This window comes from Somniosus microcephalus, chromosome 3 (genome assembly GCF_052327205.1).
Source record: "Somniosus microcephalus isolate GS21.2 chromosome 3, FLI_Smic_1.0, whole genome shotgun sequence".
In the NCBI taxonomy this organism is placed as follows: Eukaryota; Metazoa; Chordata; class Chondrichthyes; order Squaliformes; family Somniosidae; genus Somniosus; species Somniosus microcephalus.
Window position 1 is genome coordinate 281,525,484 of NC_140989.1, and position 26,606 is coordinate 281,552,089.

Genomic DNA, 26,606 nt, shown 5'->3' on the forward strand with positions numbered 1-26,606 from the left:
GATACCAGTGTTTCCATACCTTAGCAGTTGTAGGTGAATTCGGGTCCAGGTCAAGACAGGCGGGTCTGAGTAGTTTGTCCATGATGGATTGATTATTATGCCGGAGTTCCCTTCTGCTGTTGAAGTCATAGCTAGCTGTTCCCGAAATCACTCAGAGCGTGGAGTCGATATCAAGTTGATTAAATTGACGTAATAAAACTCACTACGCACTTGGTTTGAGTAGAAAGCAAGGCTTTAATCAACTTGTTTCAGAACATGGAGGTCTAGTTGTACTTCACTAGTTCCTGTCTTACAAAATGTCCCTGGGCAAGCTGGGCCCACGCCAGAGTATTTATACTCCTTGGACAGCGCCACCAGCTGGCCGTCCAGCGTTACTTCCTGAGTAGTTTCTTTATGATGATGAGATTTATAACAGTACTCAAAAATCACCAAAAGAATTTAACTAAATCTTAAAGAAAAAAATAATTCAATCTTGTAACCTATCATCACTGTCTGATTTTAAGGCTTAAGGGGGCAGGTTTTCAACTTGCTGTCAGGGCATAAAATTGGTGTTGCAGATTGGCTGCCCATTATAGAAACCGACCGATTTTCATTGTGATTGAAATCAACAGAAATGAAAATTATGCCTTTTCTATAACTGGTGGCCGATCAGTAACACAAGTTTTACGCAGGGGCGGGAAGTTGAAAATCTACCCCAAAATTTTCTTACGGGCTGTAACATATTAGGGACGTTATAAAAACTACTAGCAATCCACACCATCAGTTTTCACAAGTTGCATTTTTACACGTGCGAAGGTTAAAAATCGCAATTTATTTTGATCAGACAGCCATCTGTGTGCAAGCAAAAATGTATCTCCATCTTCACATCATGTAACTACTCATGTTACAGAAACGTTTTCATGAAATCATAATTACTTTGCCACTTCTTTTTTAAAAAACTGTTTTAAATTAAATTCTGGCTTTTACACCAGTTCAGTGACTAAATACACCACATGATGTGGCATCTAGCCATAGCAACTGAGAAGAATGCATTTTTGATTTCTTACCTGTGCTGAATTCTGCAATATCAGCCAAGAGAGAGGGGGGTGGGGGGGAGGGGGGAGAGGGGGCAGGGGAAAGACACTAAAATTGTCCTTTGCATCCCTGGGCTAGGGGAAGGAAGAAAGGAAAAATAAACAGCAAGCATCTATGAAAACCGTTCATTTGAATGCCAGAAGACGATGAGATTGGGCTCAGCTGCGATGCCTCCCAAGTTCGAATGGTCTGTGTTCACTCATTGTCTAGCTTCCCATGTACAGAATGGTCACTTGGACGAGAGCTGCCATGAAACTGTACTCAGCCGGAGGTACCAATCTCAAACAGGGAGAAAAATCATACTACGATTCTGTGGGAAAATATGTACTTCTATGATAAACACAGGCGTAATCTGTGCAGCACCCCAGATCTTCCACTCACTGAGAAACTGGGATTGTTCTCCAAAGAGCAGAGAAGGTTAAGGGGAAAGGTATTCGAAATCATGATGGGTTTTAATAAAGTAAATAAGGAGTAAACTGTTTCCAGCGGCAGAAGAGTCGGTAACCAGAAGAGATAGATTTAAGGTAATTGACAAAAGAACCAGAGACGATTCAAGGAAAAAATACTGACTGAAAGTGTGATGGAAGCAGATTCAATAATACCTTTCAAAAGAGAATTGGATAAATACTGGAAGGGGAAAACTTTGCAGGGCTATGGGAATAGAGCAGGAGAGTGGGACTAATTGAATAGCTCTGTCAAAGAGCCGGCACAGGCACGATGGGCTGAATGGCCTCCTTCTGTGCTGAATCATTCTATGATTCTATGAGCTGAGCTGCTCAACAGTAAATACTACAGCTACTCCAATCTCATTAAAAGCTTGTTGAAATACTGCATCCAGATTACAGCGCTGATCCTCAATATAAACATATACTGCAGCACACCCAACCAAGTTATTCTTCTATTGCTCTGGTAGCTCCATTCACTGAATACTACCGCAGGCACTACAGCTGTACTCTATAAAAACATGCTTTCATAGTGAGGCACTTCCTGTTGCTTGTAAGTATTGTGACAATGATCATTCTACACTCGCTGAGAAATTGTATTGATCTGTGCTTGCTTTAAATAAGGATCTTCAGTCATGACCAGATCCAATAGTGAATAGCAATTTCAGATTAGTCATGAAAATTTATGCTAAATGTTGTGTTAGTTTACAAATCCTTGCCAATATGCAAATCATATGCCAATCAAATACCTACTAAAAAGGAAAGAAGATGTGGCTTCACTTGATCCAATCAGGGCATTTTGGCAGAATATACAAACGAGTCTGCCGGCACACAATTTAGTCACATAACATGCAACAAAATAATCGCTATTATTGTACTATATCTCTGAAAAAGGTAAAATATTCCTTTGTTATACTTGGTTGCAAGTGAAATGATTTGTTCTCATCAAAGTACTTATAATTACATTATTCAAGCAAGCCGAGTCCCCTTTTTCTAGTACAATAGCAAAATATTGCGATGCTGGAAATCTGAAATAACAACAGAAAACGCTGGAAAAACTCAGCAGGCCAGGCAGCATCCATGAAGAGAGAAACAGAGTTAAGGTTTCAGGTCTGGGACCCTTCATCAGAACTGGAAAAAGCTGGAGATGTAACAGATATTAAGCAGGTGCAGAGACGGGGGGGGGGGGGGGGGGGGAAAGAGAGGGGAGGAAGGAATTGAAGGAACAGCCAATTTTTCAATTTTAAGGCTAGAGCACTATTTTTGGAGTACAGAAAAATGCAGATGACATTATTAAATAAAACGTGGTTGCCCACTTGCCCTTTTAGATGTAGAATGTGTTCACTGTACTTTAAAAGGGAGTCTCACTCAAAGCAAAATAAATCTCAATACAAAATAAAAGTGCTATGAAAAGATTGTGCTGTATTTGGACTAACAGTAACATTGCGTACTGCAGGTAAGGAAAGAAACAATACAATTCAATAATCGTGAATGGTGGTGGACCATTAAACAACTAACGGGAGGAGGAGGCTCCATGAATATCCCCATTCTCAAGGATGGTGGAGCCCAGCACGTGAGTACAAAAGACAAGGCTGAAGCGTTTGCAACCAACTTCAGTCAGAAGTGCCAAGTGGATGATCCCTATCGGCCTACTCCCGAGGTCCCCACCATCACAGAAGCCAGTCTTCAGCCAATTCAATTCACTCCACGGGATATCAAGAAACAGCTGAGCGCACTGGATACAGCAAAGGCTATGGGCCCCGACAACATCCCGGCTATCGTGCTGAAGACTTGTGCTTCAGAACTAGCCGCACCTCTAGCCAAGCTGTTCCAGTACAGCTACAACACTGGTATCTATCCGACAATGTGGAAAACTGCCCACGTATGTCCTGTCCACAAAAAGCAGGACAAATCCAACCCAGCCAATTACCGCCCCATCAGTCTACTCTCAATCATCAGCAAAGTGATGGAAGGTGTCATCGACAGTGCTATCAAGCGGCACTTGCTCACTAATAACCTGCTCACTGATGCCCAGTTTGGGTTCCACCAAGACCACGTTGCTCCCGACCTCATTACAGCCTTGGTCCAAACATTGGCAAAGGAGCTGAATTCCAGAGGTGAGGTGAGAGTGACTGCCCTTGACATCAAGGCAGCATTTGACCAAGTCTGGCATCAAGGAGCCCTAGTAAAACTGAAGTCAATGGGAATAAGGGGGAAAACGCTCCACTGGCTGGAGTCATACCTAGCACAAAGGAAGATGGTTGTGGGGGTTGAAGGTCAATCATCACAGCCCCAAGACATCGCTGCAGGGTTCCTCAGGGCAGTGTCCTAGGCCCAACCATCTTCAGCTGCTTCATCAATGACCTTCCCTCCAACATAAGGTCAGAAATGGGGATGTTCGCTGATGACTGCAGTGTTCAGCGCCATTCACAACTCCTCAGATAATGAAGCAGTCCATGCCCGCATGCAACAAGACCCGGACGACGTTCAGGCTTGGGCTGATAAGTGGCAGGTAACATTCGCGCCACAGAAGTGCCAGGCAATGACTATCTCCAACAATCGAGAGTCTAACCACCTCCCCTTGACATTCAATGGCATTACAATCGCCAAATCCCCCACTATCAACAACCCGGGGGTCACCATTAACCAGAAACTTAACTGGACTAGCCACATAAATACTGTGGCAACAGGAGCAGGTCAGAGGCTAGGTATTCTGTGGTGAGTGTCTCACCTCCTGACTCCCCAAAGCCTTTCCACCATCTACAAGGCACAAGTAAGGAGTGTGATGGAATACTCTCCACTTGCCTGGATGAGTGCAGCTCCAACAACACTCAAGAAGCTCGACACCATCCAGGACAAAGCAGCCCGCTTGATTGGCACCCCATCCACCACCTTAAACATTCACTCCCTCCACCACCGGCGTACCGTGGCTGCAGTGTGTACCATCTACAAGATGCACTGCAGCAACTCGCCAAGGCTTCTTCGGCAGCACCTCCCAAACCCGCAACCTCTTCCACCTAGAAGGACAAGGGCAGCAGGTGCATGGGAACACCACCACCTCCAAGTCACACACCATCCTGACTTAGAAGTATATCGCCATTCCTTCATCGTCGCTGGGTCAAAATCCTGGAACTCCCTACCTAACAGCACTGTGGGAGTACCTTCACCACACGGACTGCAGCGGTTCAAGGCGGCGGCTCACCACCACCTCCTCAAGGACAACTAGGGATGGGCAATAAATGCTGGCATTGCCAGTGACACCCTGATCCCATAAACTAATTAAAAAAATATAAAGATAAAGAAAGACTTGCATTTATATTGTGCCTTTCACGACCTCAAAGCGCTTTAGAGCCAATGAAGTACTTTTTGAAGTGTAGTCACTGTTGTAATGCAGGAAATGCGGCAGCCAATTGTGCACAACAAGCTCCCACAAACAGCAATGTGATAATAACCAGATTTAAAAAAAAAAAAAAAATTAAGTGGTGTTGATTGAAGCAGCACTCCCTCAGTACTGTACTGGAGCGTCAGCCTAGATTTTTGTGCTCAAGACTCTGCAGTGGGACTTGATCCCACAACCTCTGACTCAGAGGCGAGAGCGCTTCCAACGGAGTCACGGCAGACACGTTAATTCACGTTAATGCATTAAATTTCTTTAATAGGCTTGTGTTGGAATGCTGGTGCAGAATACTTCGAAATATCTAAGTTATGAACTTGCACCAGGACCTAAAGTTGTATTTTGATGAAGCAGCAAATAGGTACCAACTCAAAAATTTGAAGTGCAAAGTTCATTCTGTTTTTGTTTGTACAAATATACTTCCTCTAGGTAGCTTTCAGGATTTTCCTCTGCCTATGTATGGCATATTTACACCTTTATGTCCATAAATTTATACCCAACTGGCAGCTTAAAATTGTGCATTAGTACTTCTGGTTGGCTTTGTCTGTTGTTCCTCTATTCTAATTGTCACTAGTAATTTAGCTGTAAATTATGACCAGTGCTTAAAATAAATGGAATAGGTCACGATATGACCTTGTACTACAAGGATTTTAGTGTATCAATTACAGTATTGTCAGAAAGCCAATGAACAAATATGTACAGCATTGCTGCATCTTACTTTGTGCCAGAAATTTCTGATGGAAAGCCAATACTTTTGTTTGTTTTTGTTGGAAATTGTCTGAACTCAAAAGGTGCAATATTTAAAAATATTTGTTCCCTGGATGTGGGCGACGCTGGCAAGGTCGCATTTATTGCCCATCCCTAGTTGCAAATCTGGATATGAAGCCTTATCTAATGACCACTATTCAAAAAAGGTGGTAGAGAGAAAACGGGGAATTATGGCCTGACATTGGTAGTGGGGAAAATGCTGGAGTCCATTATAAAAGATGTAATAGCAGAGCACTTGGAAAACAGTGACAGGGTCGGACAAAGTCAACATGGATTTACAAAAGGTAAATCGTGCTTCACTAATCTACTGGAATTTTTTGAGGATGTAACTGGTAGAATAGATAAGGGAGAACCAGTGGATGTGGTGTATTTGGACTTTCAGAAGGCTTTCGATAAGGTCCCGCATAAGGGATTAGCGTGTAAAGTTAAGGCACATGGGATTGGGGGCAAGGTACTGACTTGGACAGAGAACTGGTTGGCAGACAGGAAGCAAAGAGTTGGAATAAACGGCTCTTTTTCCGAGTGGCAGGCAGTGACTAGTGGGGTACCGCAGGGATCGGTCCTAGGACCCCAGCTAGTCACAATATATATAATAAATGATCTAGACGAGGGAACTAGATGCAATATCTCCACGTTTGCAGATGACACAAAGCTGGGTGGGCGTGTGTGCTGTGAGGAGGATGCCGAGAAACTCCAGTATGATTTGGACAGGTTGGGTGATTGGGCAGAAGCATGGCAGATGCAGTATAATGTGGATAAATGCGAGGTTTTCCACTTTGGTGGCAAAAACAGGAAGGCAGATTATTATCTGAACGGCAATAGATTGGGAGAAGGGGAAGTGCAACGAGACCTGGGTGTCCTTGTGCACCAGTCGCTGAAGGTAAGCATGCAGGTGCAGCAGGCGGTTAAAAAGGCATATGGTATGTTGGCCTTCATAGCGAGAGGGTTCGAGAACAAGAGCAAGGATGTCTTGCTGCAGTTGTACAGGGCCTTGGTGAGACCACACCTTGAGTATTGTGTGCAGTTTTGGTCGCCTTATCTGAGGAAGGATGTTCTTGCCATGGAGGGAGTGCAGCGAAGATTCACCAGACTGATACCTGGGATGGCAGGAATGACGTATGAGGAGAGATTGGGTCGATTGGGCTTATACTCGCTGGAGTTTAGAAGAATGAGAGGGGATCTCATTGAAACTTATAAAATTCTAACAGGACTGGACAGACTGGATGCAGGAAGGATGTTCCCGATGGCCGGGGAGTCCAGAACCAGGGGTCACAGTCGAAGGATAAGGGGTAAGCCATTTAGGACAGAGATAAGGAGGAATTTCTTCACCCAGAGAGTGGTAAACCTGTGGAATTCTCTACCACAGAAGGCAGTGGAGGCCAATTCATTAAATATATTCAAGAAGGAGTTGGATATATTTTTCTTAAGGCTAAAGGGATCAAGGGATATGGGGAGAAGGCAGGGACAGGGTACTGAATTTGGATGATCAGCCATGATCTCATTGAATGGCGGAGCAGGCTCGAGGGGCCGAATGGCCTACTCCTGCTCCTATCTTCTATGTTTCTATGTCAGTTCCACTCAATTTAGCATTCATACCAATACTAGAGTTTAGTTTCAATTAAAGAAAAAACAATGTTGAATGGCACTGTAGACTTAGTAATAATGTATGGGAAATTGCGTGGTACAATAGGTCAAGCATTAACCTTTCACCTCTGCGATCTGAGTTTAAATCCTGCCCAGACTGATGAAATGAAAGTCTCCCCTGTCTTTTGGCTGTAAGGGCCCTATTGAGTTTGGGTACTCTTAACCCAGTCTACTCCTTATATTGCATTAACTAGCAATCTCACTCACAAAGGCCTCATGACGCTGGTTGGCAATGGGAAAAAAAAAAAAAAAAAAAAAATCGGCATACTGTACTAGGGAGTGCCCTTGAGGTTGGGGCCAAGTACAGGAAGCTTTACTGTGCAGTGCATTATGTTTGATGCTGACACTGGATGCCTGAATTGGCAAAAGTTCCATTTCCCATCACATCCCCCATCTGGACAAGCACAAAATAAAAAATAAAAAAATATATTCTGTGATCCCTTACCATTTAGAAGTTCAATGAGAGCTGGAATAATTCCCGATTTTGCGAGCATTGCAGCACAGGAATCGTCCATGGACACCGTGCCAATCATTATTACCACTTCCAGAACCAGGTCATCTTCTGTTGAACCTGATAAATCAGACATACAAATGTGTTACTGCAACACACTCACCTACTGACAGAAACTAGTTACTCTTAGTTTGAAGCTTCCACTTAGTCTGTTACTTTGCTGAGGGCCGCAATTCCAAGTAATACATTACTCAAGGCTCACTCGCATGAATGCTCCATCCTAAAATGAAGATAAGGCTTCCACTCTCAACTGCTCTGCTGTGAAGATTAGCTGAATGAAAGCCAGACACATTCCAACAAGGGGTGGAAGGGGGAAAGAGAGAAGAAATCAAACGCCAAAGTCATGCTGGGCCATTGGTGCACACTGTGGAGTGGCTGGGTTATAAAGGGTATTGGTGGAGGTCTAGAACATAGAAGCTGAGTGGCGGAAGAAAAAAAGAAAAAGAAATTACTGAGCTGACTTGGGGAGTAAAATTCTGTTTCTACCTCTTGATTTGTTCTGTCTCTATGCATGACCCACCTGCCTGTGAACTACTGCCAGTGTTTGATGGCAGCTCTATTTTCTTTCCTTAATTTGCTCTCCAGCAAAAGAAAGAAATAGAACACGAGTAGGAAACACAAATATCCCAGCATCCATAGCAGAACTGAAACATCTCTATAGTGTGAGAAAGGGAGAGTACTGCGGAATCCAAGTATCACAGCTTGTCTCAGTAGCAGCGTTCTCATCTCTAAGTCAGAAAGCTGAGGATTCAAGCTCCATTTCAGGGACTTGAGCACACAATGCAGCCTGATATTTCAATGCATTACTGAGTGTTACATTAGTGGAGGTACTGCCTTATGCACAAGATGTTAAAGCATATGTCTAATCAGATAAATATAAAAGTTCCCATGGCACTATTCGACGGACAGCAGGGAATTTTCCATCGTCCTCTTTCTACCTCCACCACAAACATATTAACTGGTCTTTTGCCTATTTTTGCTATTTCTGTCATTTTAACGTGCACAAATTGGCTGCCAAGTATTCCTAAATAACAACGGTGTCTGAAATGTAAAAGTGTTTTTTGACATTTGAAGGACATGATAAGGATATATTTATATAATAAATATGCATGTTCCTCCTCCTGCCCCAGCAACATTCCATAAAAAAGCAGGCTGGGAACAGGAGGAAAACAATCACAATGGTCTGCTGAGATCTACAAGAGAGAGAGGAGAGGTCGTCAAGTCATAGTAACAGTACTGAGTCAACTGACATTTTCAAAACTGAGATTGATAAATTTTTGTTAGGTAAGGGTATCAAGGGATTATGGAGCAAAGATGGGTTAATAGAGTTGGAGTACAGATCTACCATGAACTAATTGAATGGTGGAACAGGCTCAAGGGGCTGAATGGCCTACTGCTAATCCTATCTTTGTGTACATTTGCACCATTTTCCACAAATTGGGCTGCACCACATTTCTAGAAATTCTCTGAAAAATTATTGTGCCATGTGTGGATATCCAGAACTAACCTCCAAGGCATAGTCTCCGAATTAAACAAAAACTTATTATAAATGAAGCAGTTGCTCGCGACAGGAATTAAGTACGACAGGAAGTTTTGAGATTATGACCACTTTGGGGAGGGAAATCCCACCATGCAAATTACATAAGAACCGTGAATTATTAATGGTCAACAGAAAATATAACCAGAACCAAAAAGCTTTCATGCTGGAATATGAAAGCTTTTTTCAACAAAAATTGCTTGAAGTGAAATAACCTGTACTACATGTTAAATGGCTGAATTTATTTCCACTTGCTGAAAGAGGTATATTGTACTCGAGCATCACTGTGATTAATGGGATGCCTGATAAACTTCATTAAGGCCAATTTCTGATTAAATTTATGACTAGAAAAAAAAATCCAGTTGTCCTTGGAGAGTAACGTAACAAGCATCAAAGATGTCATGGTGTCAGATGCAAATGTCCCCATTTCCAAGAATTGTCTGTTCGTCAATATAGATGAGGTGCCAACTGCAAACCCAAATAGACTGAGCATAATACAAAAATAGTTTTATAAACTGAAGCACGATATTATGATAAAACATAGAAACATAGAAGATAGGAGCAGGAGTAGGTCATTCGGCCCCTCGAGCCTGCTCTGCCATTTAATGAGATCATGGCTGATCATCCAAATTCAGTACCCTGTCCCTGCTTTCTCCCCATATCCCTTGATCCCTTTACCCTTCACTCCTTCTTGAATATATTTAATGAATTGGCCTCAACTGCCTTTTGTGGTAGAGAATTCCACAGGTTCGCCACTCTCTGGGTGAAGAAATACCTCCTCATCTCTGTCCTAAATGGCTTACCCCTTATCTTTAGACTGTGACCACTGGTTCTGGACTCCCCCGCCATCAGGAACATCCTACCTGCATCTAGTCTGTCTAGTCCTGTAAGAATTTTAGAAATTTCAATGAGATCCCCTCTCATTCTTCTAAACTCCAGTGAATATAAGCCCAATCGACCCAATCTCTCCTCATACGTCATTCCTGCCATCCCAGATATCAGTCTGGTGAATCTTCGCTGCACTCCCTCCATGGCAAGAAAATCCTTCCTCAGATAAGGCGACCAAAACTGCACACACTACTCAAGGTGTGGTCTCACCAAAGCCCTGTACAACTGCAGCAATACATCCTTGCTCCTGTACTCGAATCCTCTCGCTATGAAGGCCAGCATACCATTTGCCTTCTTAACCGCCTGCTGCACCTGCATGCTTACCTTCAGCGACTGGTGCACAAGGACACCCAGGTCTCGTTGCACTTCCCCTTCTCCCAATCTATTGCCGTTCAGATAATAATCTGCCTTCCTATTTGTGCCACTAAAGTAGATAAGCTGGCATTTATCCACATTATACTGCATCTGCCATGCATCTGCCCAATCACCCAACCTGTCCAAATCATACTGAAGTTTCTCGGCATCCTCCTCACAGCACACACACACACCCAGCTTTGTGTCATCTGCAAACTTGGAGATATTACATCTAGTTCCCTCGTCTAGATCATTAACATATAGAGAGTAGCTGGAGTCCTAGCACAGATCGCTGCGGTACCCCACCAGTCACTGCCTGCCACTTGGAAAAAGACCCGTTTATTCCAACTCCTTGCTTCCTGTCTGCCAACCAGTTCTCTATCCAAGTCAGTACCTTACCCCCAATCCCATGTGCTTTAGCTTTACACGCTAATCTCTTGTGCGGGACCTTATCGAAAGCCTTCTGAAAGTCCAAATACACCACATCCACTGGTTCTCCCTTATCTATTCTACCCGTTACATCCTCAAAAAATTCCAGTAGATTAGTCAAGCACGATTTACCTTTTGTAAATCCATGTTGACTTTGTCCGATCCTGTCACTGTTTTCCAAGTGCTCTGCTAGTACATCTTTTATAATGGACTCTAGCATTTTCCCCACTACCGATGTCAGGCTTACTGGTCTATAATTCCCCGTTTTCTCTCTACCACCTTCTTTAAATAGTGGGGTTACATTAGCTACCCTCCAATCCATGGGAACTGTGCCAGAGTCTATAGAATTTTGGAAGATGACCAGCAATGCATCTACTATTTCTAGGGCTACTTCCATAAGTATCCTAGGATGTAGATTATCAGGCCCTGGGGATTTATCGGCCTTCAATCCCATCAATTTCCCTAACACCATTTCCCTACAAATACTGATTTCATTCAGTTCCTCCCTCTCATTAGACCCTATGTTCCCCGACATCTGAGAGGTTATTTGTGTCCTCATTTGTGAAGACAGAACCAAAGTATGTATTTCATTGGTCAGCCATTTCTTTGTTCCCCATTATAAATTCCCCTGATTCTGACTGCAAGGGACCTACGCTTGACTTCACCAATCTTTTTCTCTTCACATATCTATAGAAGCTTTTACAGTCAGTTTTTATGTTCCCTGAAAGCTTACTCTCATATTCTATTTTCCCCCTCTTAATTAATCCTTTTGTCCTCCTTTGCTGAATCCTAAACTGCTCCCAACCCTCAGGTTTGCTGCTTTTTCTGGCCAATTTATATGTCCTCTCCTTGGATCTTATGCTATCCCTAATTTCCCTTGTTAGCCATAGTTGTGCCACCTTTTTTGTTTTATTTTTATGCCAGACAGGGATGAACAAATTCTGTCGTTCATCGATGCGATCTTTAAATGTTTGCCATTGCCTATCCACCATCAACCCTTTAAGTAACGTTCCCCAATCCATCCTAGCCAACTCGTGCCCCATACTATCATAGTTTCCTTTATTTAAATTCAGGACCCTAGTGTCCGAGTCAACTACTTCACTCTCCATCTTAATGAAGAATTCTATCATATTGTGATCGCTCCTCCCCAAGGGGCCTCACACAACAAGATTGCTAATCAATCCTTTCTCATTACATAATACCCAGTCTAAGATGGCCTGATCTCTAGTTGGTTCCTCAACATATTGGTCCAGGAAATCATCCCGTATACACTCTAGGAATTCCTCCTCCACAGTATTGTTACTAATTTGGTTAGCACAATCTATATGTAGATTAAAGTCACCCATGATAACTGCTGTGCCCTTATTGCACGCGTCTCTAATTTCCTGTTAAATGCCATCCCCAGCATTACTGTTGGGGGTCTGTATGCAACTCCCACTAATGTTTTCTGCCCCATGGTATTTCTCAGCTCTAACCATACAGATTCCACATCATCAGAGCTAATATCCTTCCTTACTATTGTGCTAATCTCCTCTTTAACCAGCAATGCTACCCCACCTCCTTTTCGCCTGTCCTTCCTGAATATTGAATACCCCTGGATGTTGAATTCCCAGCCGTGGTCACCCTGGAGCCATGTCTCCGTAATCCCAATTATATCATATCCGTTTACACCTATTTGCGCAGCTAATTCATCCACCTTATTACGAATGCTCCTCGCATTAAGACACAAAGCCTTCAGGCTTGTTTTTTTTAACACTCTTGGTCCTTTTAGAATTATTATTTACTATGGCCCTGTTTGATTTACACCCTTGATTTCTCTGCCTTCCACTTTTGCTTTTCTCCTTCCTGTCTTTTGCTTCTATCCTTGCTTCCCTTTCCTGCCTCCCTGCACAGGTTCCCAACCCCTTGCCATTTTAGTTTAAACCCTCCCCAACAGCACTAGCAAACACTCCCCCTAGGACATCGGTCCCAGTCCTGCCCAGGTGCAAACCGTCCACTCTGTACTGGTCCCACCTCCCCCAGAACCGGTTCCAATGTCCCAAGAATTTGAATCCCTCTCCCTTGCACCATTCCTCTAGCCACGTATTCATCTGGAATATCCTTCTATTTCTACTCTGACTAGCACGTGGCACTGGTAGCAATCCTGAGATTACTACCTTTGAGGTCCTAGTTTTTAATTTACCTCCTAACTCCCTATATTCAGCTTTTAGGACCTCATCCCGTTTTTTTACCTATATTGTTGATACCTACATGCACCACGACAACTGGCTGTTCACCCTCCCCCTCCAGAATGCCCTGCAGCCGCTCCGAGACATCCTTGACCCTTGAACGAGGGAGGCAACATACCATCCTGGAGTCTCGTTTGCGGCCGCAGAAATGCCCATCTATTCCCCTTACAATAGAATCCCCTATCACTATAGCTCTCCCGCTCTTTTTCCTCCAGTCCTGTGCAGCAGAACCACCCAAGGTGCCAGGAAGTTGGCTACTGCTGCCTTCCCCCGATAAGCCATCTCCCCCAACAATATCCAAAGTGGTATATCTGTTTGAGAGGGGGATGGCCATAGGGGACTCCTGCACTAGCTGCCTGCGCCTACAACTCTGCCTGGCGGTCACCCATTCCCTTCCTGCCTGTGCAGCCTTTACCTGCGGTGTGACCAACTCCCTAAACGTGCTATCCACGATGTCCTCAGCATCGCGAATGCTCCAGTATGTATTAATTCGCAGCTCCAGCGCCACAATGCAGTCTGCCAGTAGCTGCAGCTGGATATACTTCCCGCACACATGGTCGTCAGGGACACAGGAAGTGTCCCTGATTTCCCACATAGTGCAGGAGGAGCATGCCATGGGGCCGAGCTGTGCTGCCATGACTTACCCTTTAATTAATTCAAATTAAATGAAATCAAATCAATACCACTAATTACACTACAATTAAATGATATACTCAAGGGCCCTTGTTTACTAGCACTCCCCGCTACACAACAGAGACCCTAGAAACTATAAACCACAAAAATTAAGTTTGGAAAGTAATACATTAGGGAAGGAATGCCAAATTAAAGAGCAAATTACTAACATCAACATAGGAAAGGGGTGAGGGAAGCCTTACCATGCGATTGTATTAACTGATTAAGGCAGGCTGGTTAAGCAATGATGCGCAGTACAGCTCTTAGACTCCTTCTAGTGGATAATGTGGCCTAGGAGCAGACTGCTCGTCAAGCCCCTTAGACGCGGAAGCTGCATTGTGACCAGGGACAGTAGTTTACAGAAATTGAATAAATCAAATTCTGGGGGTTTTTTTTGCATGGGATTCCAACTTGTGCTTTGAGAATGAAATTCTGTGATTTTTGTCCTTTTTGTCATGGAAACTGTAAATTAGTGGCCTTGATTATGACCCTTGGGAACCACTAAGGAAAAAAAATGGGGAAAGATTGACAAGAGTTTGGGAAACAATTCAATTTGTCATGACCTCTTCATTAAAAAAAAGTATGTTAACAAGCACATTAGTAGAGGTTTCTTTATTCCTTCCGAATACCTTAGAAACTCTTTTTAAAAACTTTGTGAAGTACACTACTTTAATAATTCTGACCATACATCATAAGCAGGGCCACTAAAAAATTATGGCCATGTTTTTAATCACAAGAATCGCTTCCCCATCCCCCAAAAAATCACCCCTTGCTACAGCCCCTACTTGATGGCGCTGCTGTTCTAGGAACTCGGAAGCTACTATACACTGGAGGGTATTTCTGATCGTGCAGTAATTCATCAAGTACAGGGGTGATAGGTGACTGAGACTTAGTGCGAGATAGGATACAGGCAGCAGAGTTTTGGATGAGCTGAAGGTTAATGAGAGTGGAGGTTGGAAGGCTGGCCAGGACAGCATTGTAAAGTCCAGAGGTGACAAAGGCATGGATGAGGGTTTCAGCAACAGATGGGTTGAGGTAGGGGCAAGATGATGTTATGGACATGGAAGTAGACAATCCTTGTGATGGAGAGGATATAGGGTCAGATTCAGCTCGAGGTCGAAGAGGATGCTGACGTTACAAACAATCCAGTTCAGCTTGAGACAGTGGCCAGGGAGGGGGATGGAATCATTGGCAAGGGTAGAGAGTTTGTGACAGGGGCCAAAGACTATGGGGGCCGAAATTGGGTGCCTCTGCAACTTCCGTTAGCAGGGAAATCGACTCCCATCATATTCGGTGGGGGTTTTACGGCATTGTGCCCCGATCTCCTTCGCCCGGAGATCGTGACGTCATCGCTGTGTGCATCGCCCCAGACCCGAAATTGACTTCCGCCCCCTGCAGCAGCTCCGGTCGAAAACACCGACAGCTGCAGGAGGCGTGCATCGGGCGGCCGGCCGGCCGGCCGCTTCGGGGCGATGATTAAAGACGAGGTGGCAGAGGTAAATTTTAAAAAAAACTTACCTTTCTTGTTCCCATTTTTTGCACAGATTCCTGCTCACGATCTATCAGCCCTGCACTCTGCTCGAGTGCCGGGCTGATCGCGCGGGATCGCGGCTGCCTTGGTGGTCCAGGTAGGTACTTTTCATATTGCAGAGCCTGCAGCGATGGCCCTTCCCTTTAAGGGAGGGAAGGAGCCTTTGAACGCTGCAGCGCTGCTGAAGTCTCCGCCCCATCTGCTGCCAATTGCGCTCCAAGAAGGAAGTGAAACGCTCGATTTAGCGCTCCACTTCCTTCTCAGATTGAGCAGTGTGACAACAAAGGCGGTGGAGGGGTTGAGAGAGTTCGTGGAGAGGTAGAACTAGGTGTCATCAATGTACACATGAGACCTGGCCCCATGTGGATGATGTCACCTTGGAGCAGCATGTAGATAAGGAAAAGGAGGGGGTCAAGGAAGAGAAGTTGGATAGACAGCAGTTTAGTGGAAATGAGATGAAGAGAACAGGAGCTAGGTCTCAGACAAGATGAACTTAGAGAGGGCACAATGGGAAATGAGAGAGAAGCTGGAGAAATACACAGGTTCAGGGCTAGGGCAGAGGGGAGTCTTGGAGGAGGTTTGGTTTGGTGGACAAGAGGAAGGAAGGAATTACTTTTTTGTTTTATCAACAAAGGAAATTATAAATATATTTGCCTTTTTCTGCTTTTTAGGTGGTTACAAAATTATAATATGCTTATCAAAAATGCGTTTCACAATTTATAAACTCCTTAACTAAATTTTACAACCATGTTTTCATTACCCATTAGTCAGTATAATCCACCCCTCCAACAAACCTGGTTTCAATTTGTCCTTGAGGAATGGAACCAAGTTATACTCCTTCAGTACAAGCTCCCAGTCTAGATCCGGAACTGTAAGATTAGCAAGTGTTCCAAGACACTCGATAACAAATTCTTCACCTTCATTACTATTGATCTGAGCTGCCAGGTCCCCAATGTAATCCTGAAAGACAATACAATATTCAAATTGTGTTTTGTTTTCACTCTGTAGAACCTGGAGCTATACAAAAGCAATTCTTCTAAAAAATTAAAACTTAATACCACATGAGGAACCCTACTGAGTATCAGAGCACACTGTTTAAAATTCATGAACTCCCAGAAAATTTAATTTACAATCACCTTGCAATTCAGTGCGTTGTACAAAACTATTTTTTTTAAAGCTGGAGTAGTAATGGACACCATGCTCAATATTCAAAAGCCAGCTTTACAGTCATATTGAAGGACCATAAATTTAATGGTGTTAAAAACCTGTGATTTCACAATTTTTTTAAAAAAATGACACCATTACTAGTAAATATTATTAAATTGTAGCATTACAGTAACTTAATCGCAACATCTATAAGCACACTCTTCACAGTGCCTGCCTGACTCAATCAGGATATATAGACTCTAGTATATTCTTGGTCACGTGCTACAGAAGTAATGTCTTTTCTCTTCTCAACTACCCATTTTCATTTTATATGCAATGGAAATTTCCAAAATAGGTAACTATCGTTTGCTGACCCTTGGACCAGTGTGAACCATATTGCTTCAACTGACAGTTTGTTATTCTGCCCAACTCTTCATAACACTTAAGTAATTTTTCTGTAATTTATGACCTAAAAATTAATAGATAACATTTCAATATTGGTTCATTAGTACTTATGAAATTCTTGCATGGATGCAAAAAGTAGAATTCTCCCAAAAGGAGGAAAAGGAAGAGACAGGGATGTGTGACACTCGATAATTTTGGAGAAATTGCCACTCTGTGCTTGGTGTAGCTGGTATTCTATTCGGAAACTGAAGCAGCACCTAGTTTGTAAGTCTGCTGCTATTGAAACTTAAAAGTTGCAAGTTTTAAAAACACCTTTACGGTTCTAATAACAGCATTAATTGTTATGGTCTATATCAAGTTCAGTTTGATTCAGTCTAGGGATTAATATTAAACATTCCCTGATGGGGAAACCCTATGGGGATTTCTTTTTAGAACTGATGTCTACATAATTTGTTTTCCATTAACTAAATTGATGTGTGATAGAACTCTACTGCAACAGGCAACTAGTTGAATCAGTACTGCGTTCTCAAATATTCATAAAGCTTTCCTTAATGGTCTTAAGTGAAGGATAATTACTAAAAATAAAACACAAATGACTTGGAAAGACTGTATGGAATGGGGAAGTAACAAATTGCCTTTAACGCCACTGTAGTGAGTTTGAGCAGGAGTTTTCAACCAGGGGTCCGCCTGACCTCTTCTCAACTCTCTCTCATGGGCCAGCAATTCATTTACAAAGTTCAACATTAAAACTAAACTGCCAACAATATCGGCGCAGGGGAGGGCTCTGGGTATCGGAGACAGTGAAGGCTCGCCGCAGACTCAATGGGCCGAATGGCCTTCTTCTGTGCTGTACTACTCTATGATTCTATGAGTACAAAACAAAGTATCGAGCCAGGATGAATATTGACTATTACATATGCCTGTGCTTGTCAAAGATACCTCCACGTCTTGACAGAAATGCTGCTCAGCACCAGCAACAAGTTTCACATTAAGTAAAACAAAATATGTTTAACTGTACAACAAATTTTTTACACGGAAAAGATACTTGTATTGTGTTACAGGGGTCCGTGGAATATTTGTAAAACGGGAGGGGGGCGGGGGAGAAAGATTGGGAACCCCTAACTTAGATAATACTCAGCCCTGCTGTCTCCCTTATACTGTATCATTTTTGATGAAAACATTATAATCTAAGGCATGGAAGCTGGCCAAGTGATCCCAATTGCTCACCCTGGGTACAGATCTGACCAGACCATCAGTCAAATCTCACTGTCTCAAATTACTTACAATGATAACAATAACAAACAGGAGTTTGAGGAAAATTAGAGGAAATGACTGAGGCATGGTTGAAAAAATAGGTTCTGAGAAGGCTTTTGACCTCAGTAAATGGTGGGACCAACAATGTATCTCCTTAAGAAATGAGATTTAAGGACTGAGAAAGAAACAGAGGAGTGACTGAGAAGGAGGGTGAATTAGAGTGGGTGAATTTAATGTCAAATCAGGTACAGAAAGATAAATAGAGAGGGAAAGAAAGATTTGATAGAGAGAGAGAGAGAGAGAGAGAGAGAGAGAGAGAGAGAGAGAAAGAAAGAGAGAGACAAAGGAAAAGTAAGAAAAACATTTTAAAATTTAACATTTTTAAAATCTCTAAGAACAATTTACCACCTGAAAGAATTAGATGCCACAGTTTAAATTGTTCCCTTTCTGGGTCAGAGAGGCTGCTTGGCACGGCATTAACACTTATGTCGTTAAAAAGGTACTTACGCTGTTAATTACCAGAGTTAACTTTCTGTGGCAAGTTTAATGGGCAATTAATGTGCAAAACCAGCAAATTCTTAAAAATTACAGGACGGCTATTGGCGCGAGGCCGTTTGTGTGAAGCTAACAGCAAAGTGGTATAAATTGACCAGCAATTCTGTAAATTCACAACTCATGGCGTATCTCTTAATCCCCTGAACTTGCTGGCCGATTTGCTCATTAATAATTGCATGCGTCGTTAACACACTGTTATTTTCCAGCAAGATCGGCCCAATGAAATGATATACTGATGCAATGCACCAATCTGGGGAATCTCCCTGATGTCCCTTGATATAAACCAGATGCTTGAAAAATACTGTATTAGATTTTGCATTTACAAACTAGTCACTTGTGTCATCAATGACAAGTTGCTAAACTGGAAAAATGCCATTCTTAATTTAATTTCAGTAAGAGAACACTATAGAATTCAAAATGAAACAGCATCAATGGTACCGATCTGCAACCCAGTGTATCGGGGACCCACCGAGTTCTTGATATTTATCAACAGTGTCCCCAACAATGTAAAATATGAAATAGATCAGATGACTATGGTAGTTATCAACCATGGATAAACAAGCAATGGGTAGCTCCTTTTATTCTAGCTTGGTGAGGACTATTAATTGAGCCATTTAAGACTAAAATACTGACCATCAGCTGGGCCAGAGACACTACAAAGATAAATTGAAGGAGAGCATTAAAAATAGTATTTAAGCATGGGACAACAGTGCAGGAAAGCAGGATTTGGAAAATAAAGATTAAAATATTAAGTAGCCATAATTCCTCCTTTAAGGGAACAGTCCATATATGGAATAAACTATTGATTAATATGATGATACAATAGCAATCGACTCTTTTTTTAATGGAGTTGACATGTTTATGTTCCTGGAGGATATATAAGTACTGCACAGGATATGGATCTAAAGATTAATAGATGGAGGTTTTAAAGGAAATTAAAATGGGAATGGCAGGCAACAATACAGAGATAGATAATAGGGTAATATTCTTTGTTATGGACAATTGATTCCATGGTCTAGATTACAGATCAATGGGATAAGCTGTGCTGAAAAGCCTTTTCTCAGTATTGGATTCCTAATATTTGTTAATCACAACTCATATCAAAAAAACCTGAACATAGCAAAACTCAGGATAATAAGTTGTGCTATTTGCAAGTATAATTACCTTCTGCATCACCGGACATAGGAAAACAGTAATTATCATTCCCATACTTAAATAGGCTATAAAACACCCACCACCTTCCTCAAAATGTGTACAGGAAACTTTGTGCTATCCGGCAGCGACGGGACCGAGCTGTTGCCGTTCCATCAAAACTGCCGGACAAACCAGCGCTAATGTTGAAACATACGGAGATTTTGAGCTCCGTATCTGGCAACAAACCCATCTTCTAAACAGTCGGCCGTACCTTGCAAGCATCTCTGTAGCTTAGCAACAGCTTCAGCGAGACCTTGCAGAGCCTGACTGGTGAAAAAAAAGCAACGAAAAGAAGAAAAACCTAACAAAACGGCTCCTGATTTTTGCCGGTGGCTCGAGCATTCCAGACAGTTAACCTCCGGATAAACCAAAGTTTCCTGTACAAACTAATGTATCGAGAGAACAAGACTGGCATGTTTTGCTACATTACAGATTGACCAGAGTCTGATTTTTCCCAAACTGTTGCAGGACACATGTAAAAAAATCTTTGTTCCTTCTATTAACCGTAAAATCATTTTGAAGTTAAAAGCTTAACATTGTAGAGATTTCTTTTTGTAAAAAGGCTCATTATACCTGTTTATCGTGACCCAAAGATGGGCAAATATAATTATACACTGGCTTTTTGCCACCTTCATTTCTAAAACAGCACAATATAACCAATCCATATTTCTGGAACTATGCTGCGCTTGCCAACTTTATTTTTTTTTAAAAAAGCACAGCAAACAATTTTGGTTCAGATTAACTATAAAGCATCACAGGCCTCCCTCTCGTATGCAGTGGAGAATTTTTGTGAGGCTGGTAGGCGTTGAGGCAATGGGAACATCCTTTGTGTTACAGTGTGCTCTGTATTGAGGACAATCCAGACGACATTTTATGGGAGGGAAAGAAAAACCTATGATCAAGGTTCATGGAATCAACAGTGAGCCACAGGATTCAATTCCAGTCGAGTGAACAGCAATCCAGAGAAGCTGCTCCCCCCGTCTCCCCACCCCCTTACACTGAGGGACCACTCCACTTACCCAAAGGGACCACTCTCTCAAACTATACATAGTATCTGGCAATTAAGAGTTTGAACCCTCATGCTTAGATAGTGGGTGCAAAACAACAGGAAGCACTGCTACATTTGTGCTTTTGTAAAATAAATCTCTGGTGCAATCAACAGAGGGAGGGTAGGTCAAGGCAGCCAATCATCAAGTAAATCTGAATTAACCACATTTGCGTGTACTCAAAAAAACACCCCACAAGCACTGCCCTAATTACTTACAGGTAAATCGCTCTACGGTACTTACAATAAATAATTTTTTGGTTTGACCTTCATGCTGAGAAATGTTCCTGATCATTTTCATCAGTAGTGAATCCTTGAATTTGAAGGCTCTTTTCATTAGCATTTTCAGGCCATTTCCTAAAATGTATAATGTTCAAAGTCAGCCATCTTGAGTCAATTTTCTCAGCAAAATGATATGATTAGACATATACCCACTTCAGCAATTTCCTGATTAACTATGTTCCATGTCAATTATTTAGTATTGTAAGTAAACAGGAATAACTACATCGCAAATCAAGGGATTACAAACATTAATTCCATTGATTTAAAAATGAATGTTAGAAAAAATAGAAGCTAACATAGAAACTATTTAAAAATATGAAGTTTCTTGCAATGGGATATCACATTTGTTTCTAAATGAAATTTCATACTGATTCGGTCTAACAGTATCAAATCAGCAAAGATTACAAACACAGAAAGTATATTGTGGAAGAATACATGGGACTCCAGCTTTATTAAAGAAATAGTAACAAGGTAATGTTCAAGTTATCCACAGGTTACTTGCTCAAAAGGAGTCTATTACTGATGCCTGTATACTCATGCAGTTCCATGATAGCAAGTGTTTCGGTGTGCTGCAAATTTAACTCAAAACAAGAGACACTAGCAGTTCATAGAATGAAAGAGACCACAATCAGTACAAGCATTGCAAGCCACAAATAATCTTAGCAAGGGTGTGGAGACCACATGGCTAGAATACAAGGCACTGCTCTCCTTCTGCAGAAGTGTATCCCCAGAGTGAAAATTTATTAAAAAATATAAATTTTGCACAAAGGTGCAATAATTACAGAGTGGGCCCGACTGCACAACACCAGCACCAAAGCCATGAACTTGTTACAGTGGGCCCACTTGGATAAGCATATTACATCAGTAGTCACACGATATCCTAATATTTTCATTTTTTAAAAAATCACAATGGCATTAGATTTTACAGCAGCTGTCAATGACCGACACAGCTGATTTTGTCAGCTGGTTTGCAATTTTTAAACTGCAGTTTTCAGTTATCCCAATTGACATGGAAAACTCTGCATCACTTTGCAGAACACAATCAATACATATCACATTCAGCTACAACAGCAAACTGAAAATCTGTAACAGCAGATGCAAGTACTTAGTACAGTTTTGCACGTGGCTGAAAACAAGCTGAATTTGGCACAATTAAGGCTACAAAACAAATCAAGACCGTGGGTGGGGGGGGGGGGGGGGGGGGAGTCCAATTTGTTATTGCTTTAAATGAGATCAGTTTAAATATTAAATATAATGTACTTATATTTCAGAATACTTTTGACATAAAAAGGAAGTCTCATCAGATTAGCTGGGATCTGCGTAGTACAATACTGAACATGCAGTTCATCTTGTTGTCCAGGTGCTGTCCTGCTGAAGACCACAGATATCCGACAGCAAAGGACCAACTAACAAGGCAGCTGAGCAGTCAAATATTTTCAGTAGGAAAAAACTGAATTTGCAGAGGCTTTAGTCCCACTAATCTCTGCTTACACTGTTGAACAGCCACAAATTCAAATATTAGTTTCATCTTGTAACCTCAGTCCACTTTCTCTCATTTGAGAGATTGCTGTATTTAAGTCATAGGTGAAATAACCTTGTGTAACATCCTAAATTAAATAGCTCCAGAAGATATTTAATTACAAAGAAAAAAAACACCACAAATCACAAGTAATGCTACCTACAGCTGGAGATGCAAGATTTCAGTTTCTCAGTTGTCAAATAAATCAGCGAAAATGAATTACTTACAAATTAGAAGTAATTCCTTAAGAATATTCTTCACAAATATTTGCAGTTTAAATTTTTTTAAATCTTAATTTACAATACTGCTCACAACATATTAAAACAAAAAATATAATCTGTAACCCCTTTCTGAATCAGTGTGCACACAAGTATGTTACACACATAAATTAGTAGCAGTACATGAAAAAGTGTGTCTGTAGCTTTCTCACAAAAACAGATGATCACTTGTGACAACCAGGACAAAAGAACTGTAAACATTCAACGGTCTTACTGGAATCCAAAATGTGTGGTCAATCAAGCATAAGTGGCTCTCTCGGAACTTCAAACATTTAAGAAAGTAGATTGAAAGGGTTTGCAAGTTGCTAGTAAGTGTAAAATCTGTTAACCTATATTTTATCAACTAAACTGACTAGAAGGGTTTTCCTCAAGTTATCTTACAATAAGTCAGGCCTTCTGTATCACAAATTTTAAAAAAAATCTAAGCAATTAAAAGGCACAAAACAACTTATACTCAAGTGACAGCTAAATCAATGAAATGCCATAATACATAGCACGCTACTGAAAAGGACAACACTAGAATGTGGTTTTAGACTGAGCACTGCAGCCAAAAACACCCAAGTGATTCTGCAGGTTGAGAGTCACAGGGAAAGCTACTCCGCTCCTTGTCCGTAAATGTTCAGTATTTTGATGGCACAGGTGGGAGCGTTCACACTTTCAAAACATTAAAAATAACTCTGCTTGAGTGTGAAAAGTGCTTATGAATGCTAATGGACCTTCTGAGCACTTAGTAAGTCTGCCTTGACACCATACTAGAGTTATACTCATGTGATGTGGTGGTGTGAGGCAGCCTGCTTAGGAAGCCTCAAATCATTGCATGCCAAGAATTGGCCTGGGGCCTGAACATTGTCATTTCTGCATTGGATATTGTAAACATCTTCACAGTGACACAAAAGCATAAGTATAACTGCACCCTCAATCTACTTGTATCTATTATTACATACTTTTTAAAAATCACAATTATAAATAGAAGAAGTGAAAACTAAATCTAAGGTTACAGTCCCTCCGATTTTGATATAAAAGTTAAGATTCTGCTACATTTCAGATATCAGATAAATTCTTACCTTCGCAAATCAATTGCGCATTTCTCTTGTTAGAAGCTAGGTTAATACAAAAGGATATTAATTCCATGTCAATGTGCTCCTCTGCACATTCAAACAACATCTTCATTAACTGTCAACAGATTAGCACACAAATGCATCAGTTCCTGCAATTGATCTTCAATGTTCAAATATTACTGCACCCTTCCTCTACAATATATTCACAGCTGTTCAAATAAAGTAACATGATTTACACTTTTTCTTTTGAAATGAAACTGTAATTATCTAACCCGCACTTGAACTGTAAAAATATTTTACATGTGGTTTGACAGGTAATTTTTACCTAACCCACCCAATGAGGAAACTGACTGGATTGGAGGGGCCAGAATTTTTAACATGCCTGATATTACATTCCATTGACTTCAATGGAAAGTAAAATTGGGCGGGGTGCAAAACGGACAGCCAATCCAGTCAGTTTCCCGCCAGACGGGTTTAGTTAAAATTTCCTCCAAGAAGTTGCAAGTAGTTGAACATTTAAATGAGAAAAAGGTAATAAAGTTTCACTCCTAATAAAACCATTGCTCAAACTTGCTAGCATTAGCTGCATCCAGTTTCAAGTAGGCTGCGAGAAAGAAAGCCATATGGAAGCAGGAAGATCCATATTTTAAAGAGGTATAGAACGATGGTGGTGTTGGGAGTCTTAGATAAGAAACATTGGCCAGCTCACCTGCCTGAATCACTTCCTACAGGCCCAGTGGAAAAGCTTGGTATGATGAGTCACACAGACCAGAAGGTTCCATGTTCAATACCAGATCTATGCTGAGTCAAAGGATCTCAGCCACAACAGTTAGAATGCTGAAAATGGAGCTTTAGCATCTTTGCATTAAGGAGAGGAGAAAAAAATCAACCAGAATTCCCATTGCTAATTGATGTCCAGTGACCCCTGCTGCAAAAGTGTACATGTATGGAAGTTGAGTGAGGCATGATGAGGCACGGCTGTGAAGCTCTTCACTGTCAAACAGCTTTGCAATACACAATGCCTAGGCTCATATGAAAAACTGCGCACGATACTAGAGCACTGCCAGTGCCAGAAGAGTCACACCCCAACACGGGTCTGTGCTTTGAGAAGAGAATAAGAAAAACAAGCTGGGGGAGAATTAAGAAAATGGCACACTCATTTTCTTCAAAAAAAGATTTTAAAAAAGGTAGAGTAAATTAATTTTTTTAAATGTTTCTGCTAAGAACAGATAGATTTTGAGTAATTTAATAAAGCTTAATCCACAGTATTTTCCAAACAAGTTCTTTTTGATACAGAAGCCTGATCACCTGCTTTATAATATATGCCCGTTCCAACATCAAGTGGTGGGTACTGTTACTTCAATCTACAACTGAGGTCAAATATGATAATGTATTATTTATACTTCAATAATTGCTGCAAATCAGCTGCAAATCCAAGTCTGCAGCTGAAGTGTAAATATGGCTTCAAAATGTTACTGATTATTCATATATTATTAACGGAAGCCTAGTCACTACACTAACAATAAATTATAGTCCAAAGTATGCCTTGCTTAAATGTGCTTATTGTCACCCGTCACTGATTTAACAGGAAGGTATTTAGATGTTGAATCTATAGTGAAGAAGCAGTGGTATTCCTTCAGACAATTCCCATATTGAGTATCAGATACCACAGACCCGGGCTGAAATCACTGTGTCTAGACTCTCTGGCACCTGACTTCACTTATTTACCAGCAACCAGAGGCCTACTCTGCACTCCCCACATCCACACACCTTCCCCTCCAACATCTTTGAATGATTACAGCAAAAAACTTGCTTTCCTCTAGAATCGCTATCCTGACCAATGACTCCCGAGCTCACCGTTTGATCTGATCAACCAGCTTATGAACTTCGGCAGATAATGACTTCAAAGAGCAAAGGGCGCTGTATGAAGGGACCTTTAGCAGCATTCCATTAGCGGGAGAGAAAGGAGAGATCAAAGGGGACCATCAAAACAATGGTTTTAGAAAGTCTGGAAAGCCAAGACAGTAGTGTGTTGCTCCATGGCAAAACTGGTTTTAAACTGCATCATTATATAAGCATCTATTTTCATTGGTTCTGATAAATAAATGCCTGTAATTCTGTGGATCACTTGCAATGAGAGTTAAGCCACTTTTTTGGGCAATTTCTGGAGCTTTGCTTCCTGCTGCCGAAACCCACATTCATGCCTTTGTTACCTCTAGACTGGACTCTCCTGGCCGACCTCCCATCCTCCACCTTACATAAACTTGAGCTCATCCAAAACTCTGCTGCCCATATCCTAACTCGCACCAAGTCCCATTCACCCATTACCCACCCCTGCACTTGCTGACCTACATTGGCTCCCGCTCCAGTAACGCCTCCATTTTAAAATTCTCATCC

At 41.6% G+C, this 26,606-nt stretch overlaps 1 protein-coding gene across 7 annotated transcripts in view; it reads right to left on the minus strand.

Moving 5' to 3' along the window:
* Positions 1–26,606, minus strand: part of kifap3a (kinesin-associated protein 3a) — a 249,575-nt gene that overhangs the window by 110,792 nt on the left and 112,177 nt on the right. For 6 of the 7 annotated variants that reach the window (XR_015077662.1, XM_085982637.1, XM_085982636.1 and 3 more), the window contains 4 exons: positions 24,216–24,324; positions 21,317–21,429; positions 16,268–16,433; positions 7,769–7,894 (listed from right to left, as the gene is read on the minus strand). Coding sequence is in view for 6 of the 7 variants with exons in the window: in XM_085982637.1 (XP_085838763.1) it covers positions 7,769–7,894; positions 16,268–16,433; positions 21,317–21,429; positions 24,216–24,324 (514 nt within the window). In the remaining variant the exon portion in view is untranslated. The remainder of the gene's footprint in view (positions 1–7,768; positions 7,895–16,267; positions 16,434–21,316; positions 21,430–24,215; positions 24,325–26,606) is intronic. The other variant, XM_085982639.1, reaches the window with a different exon arrangement.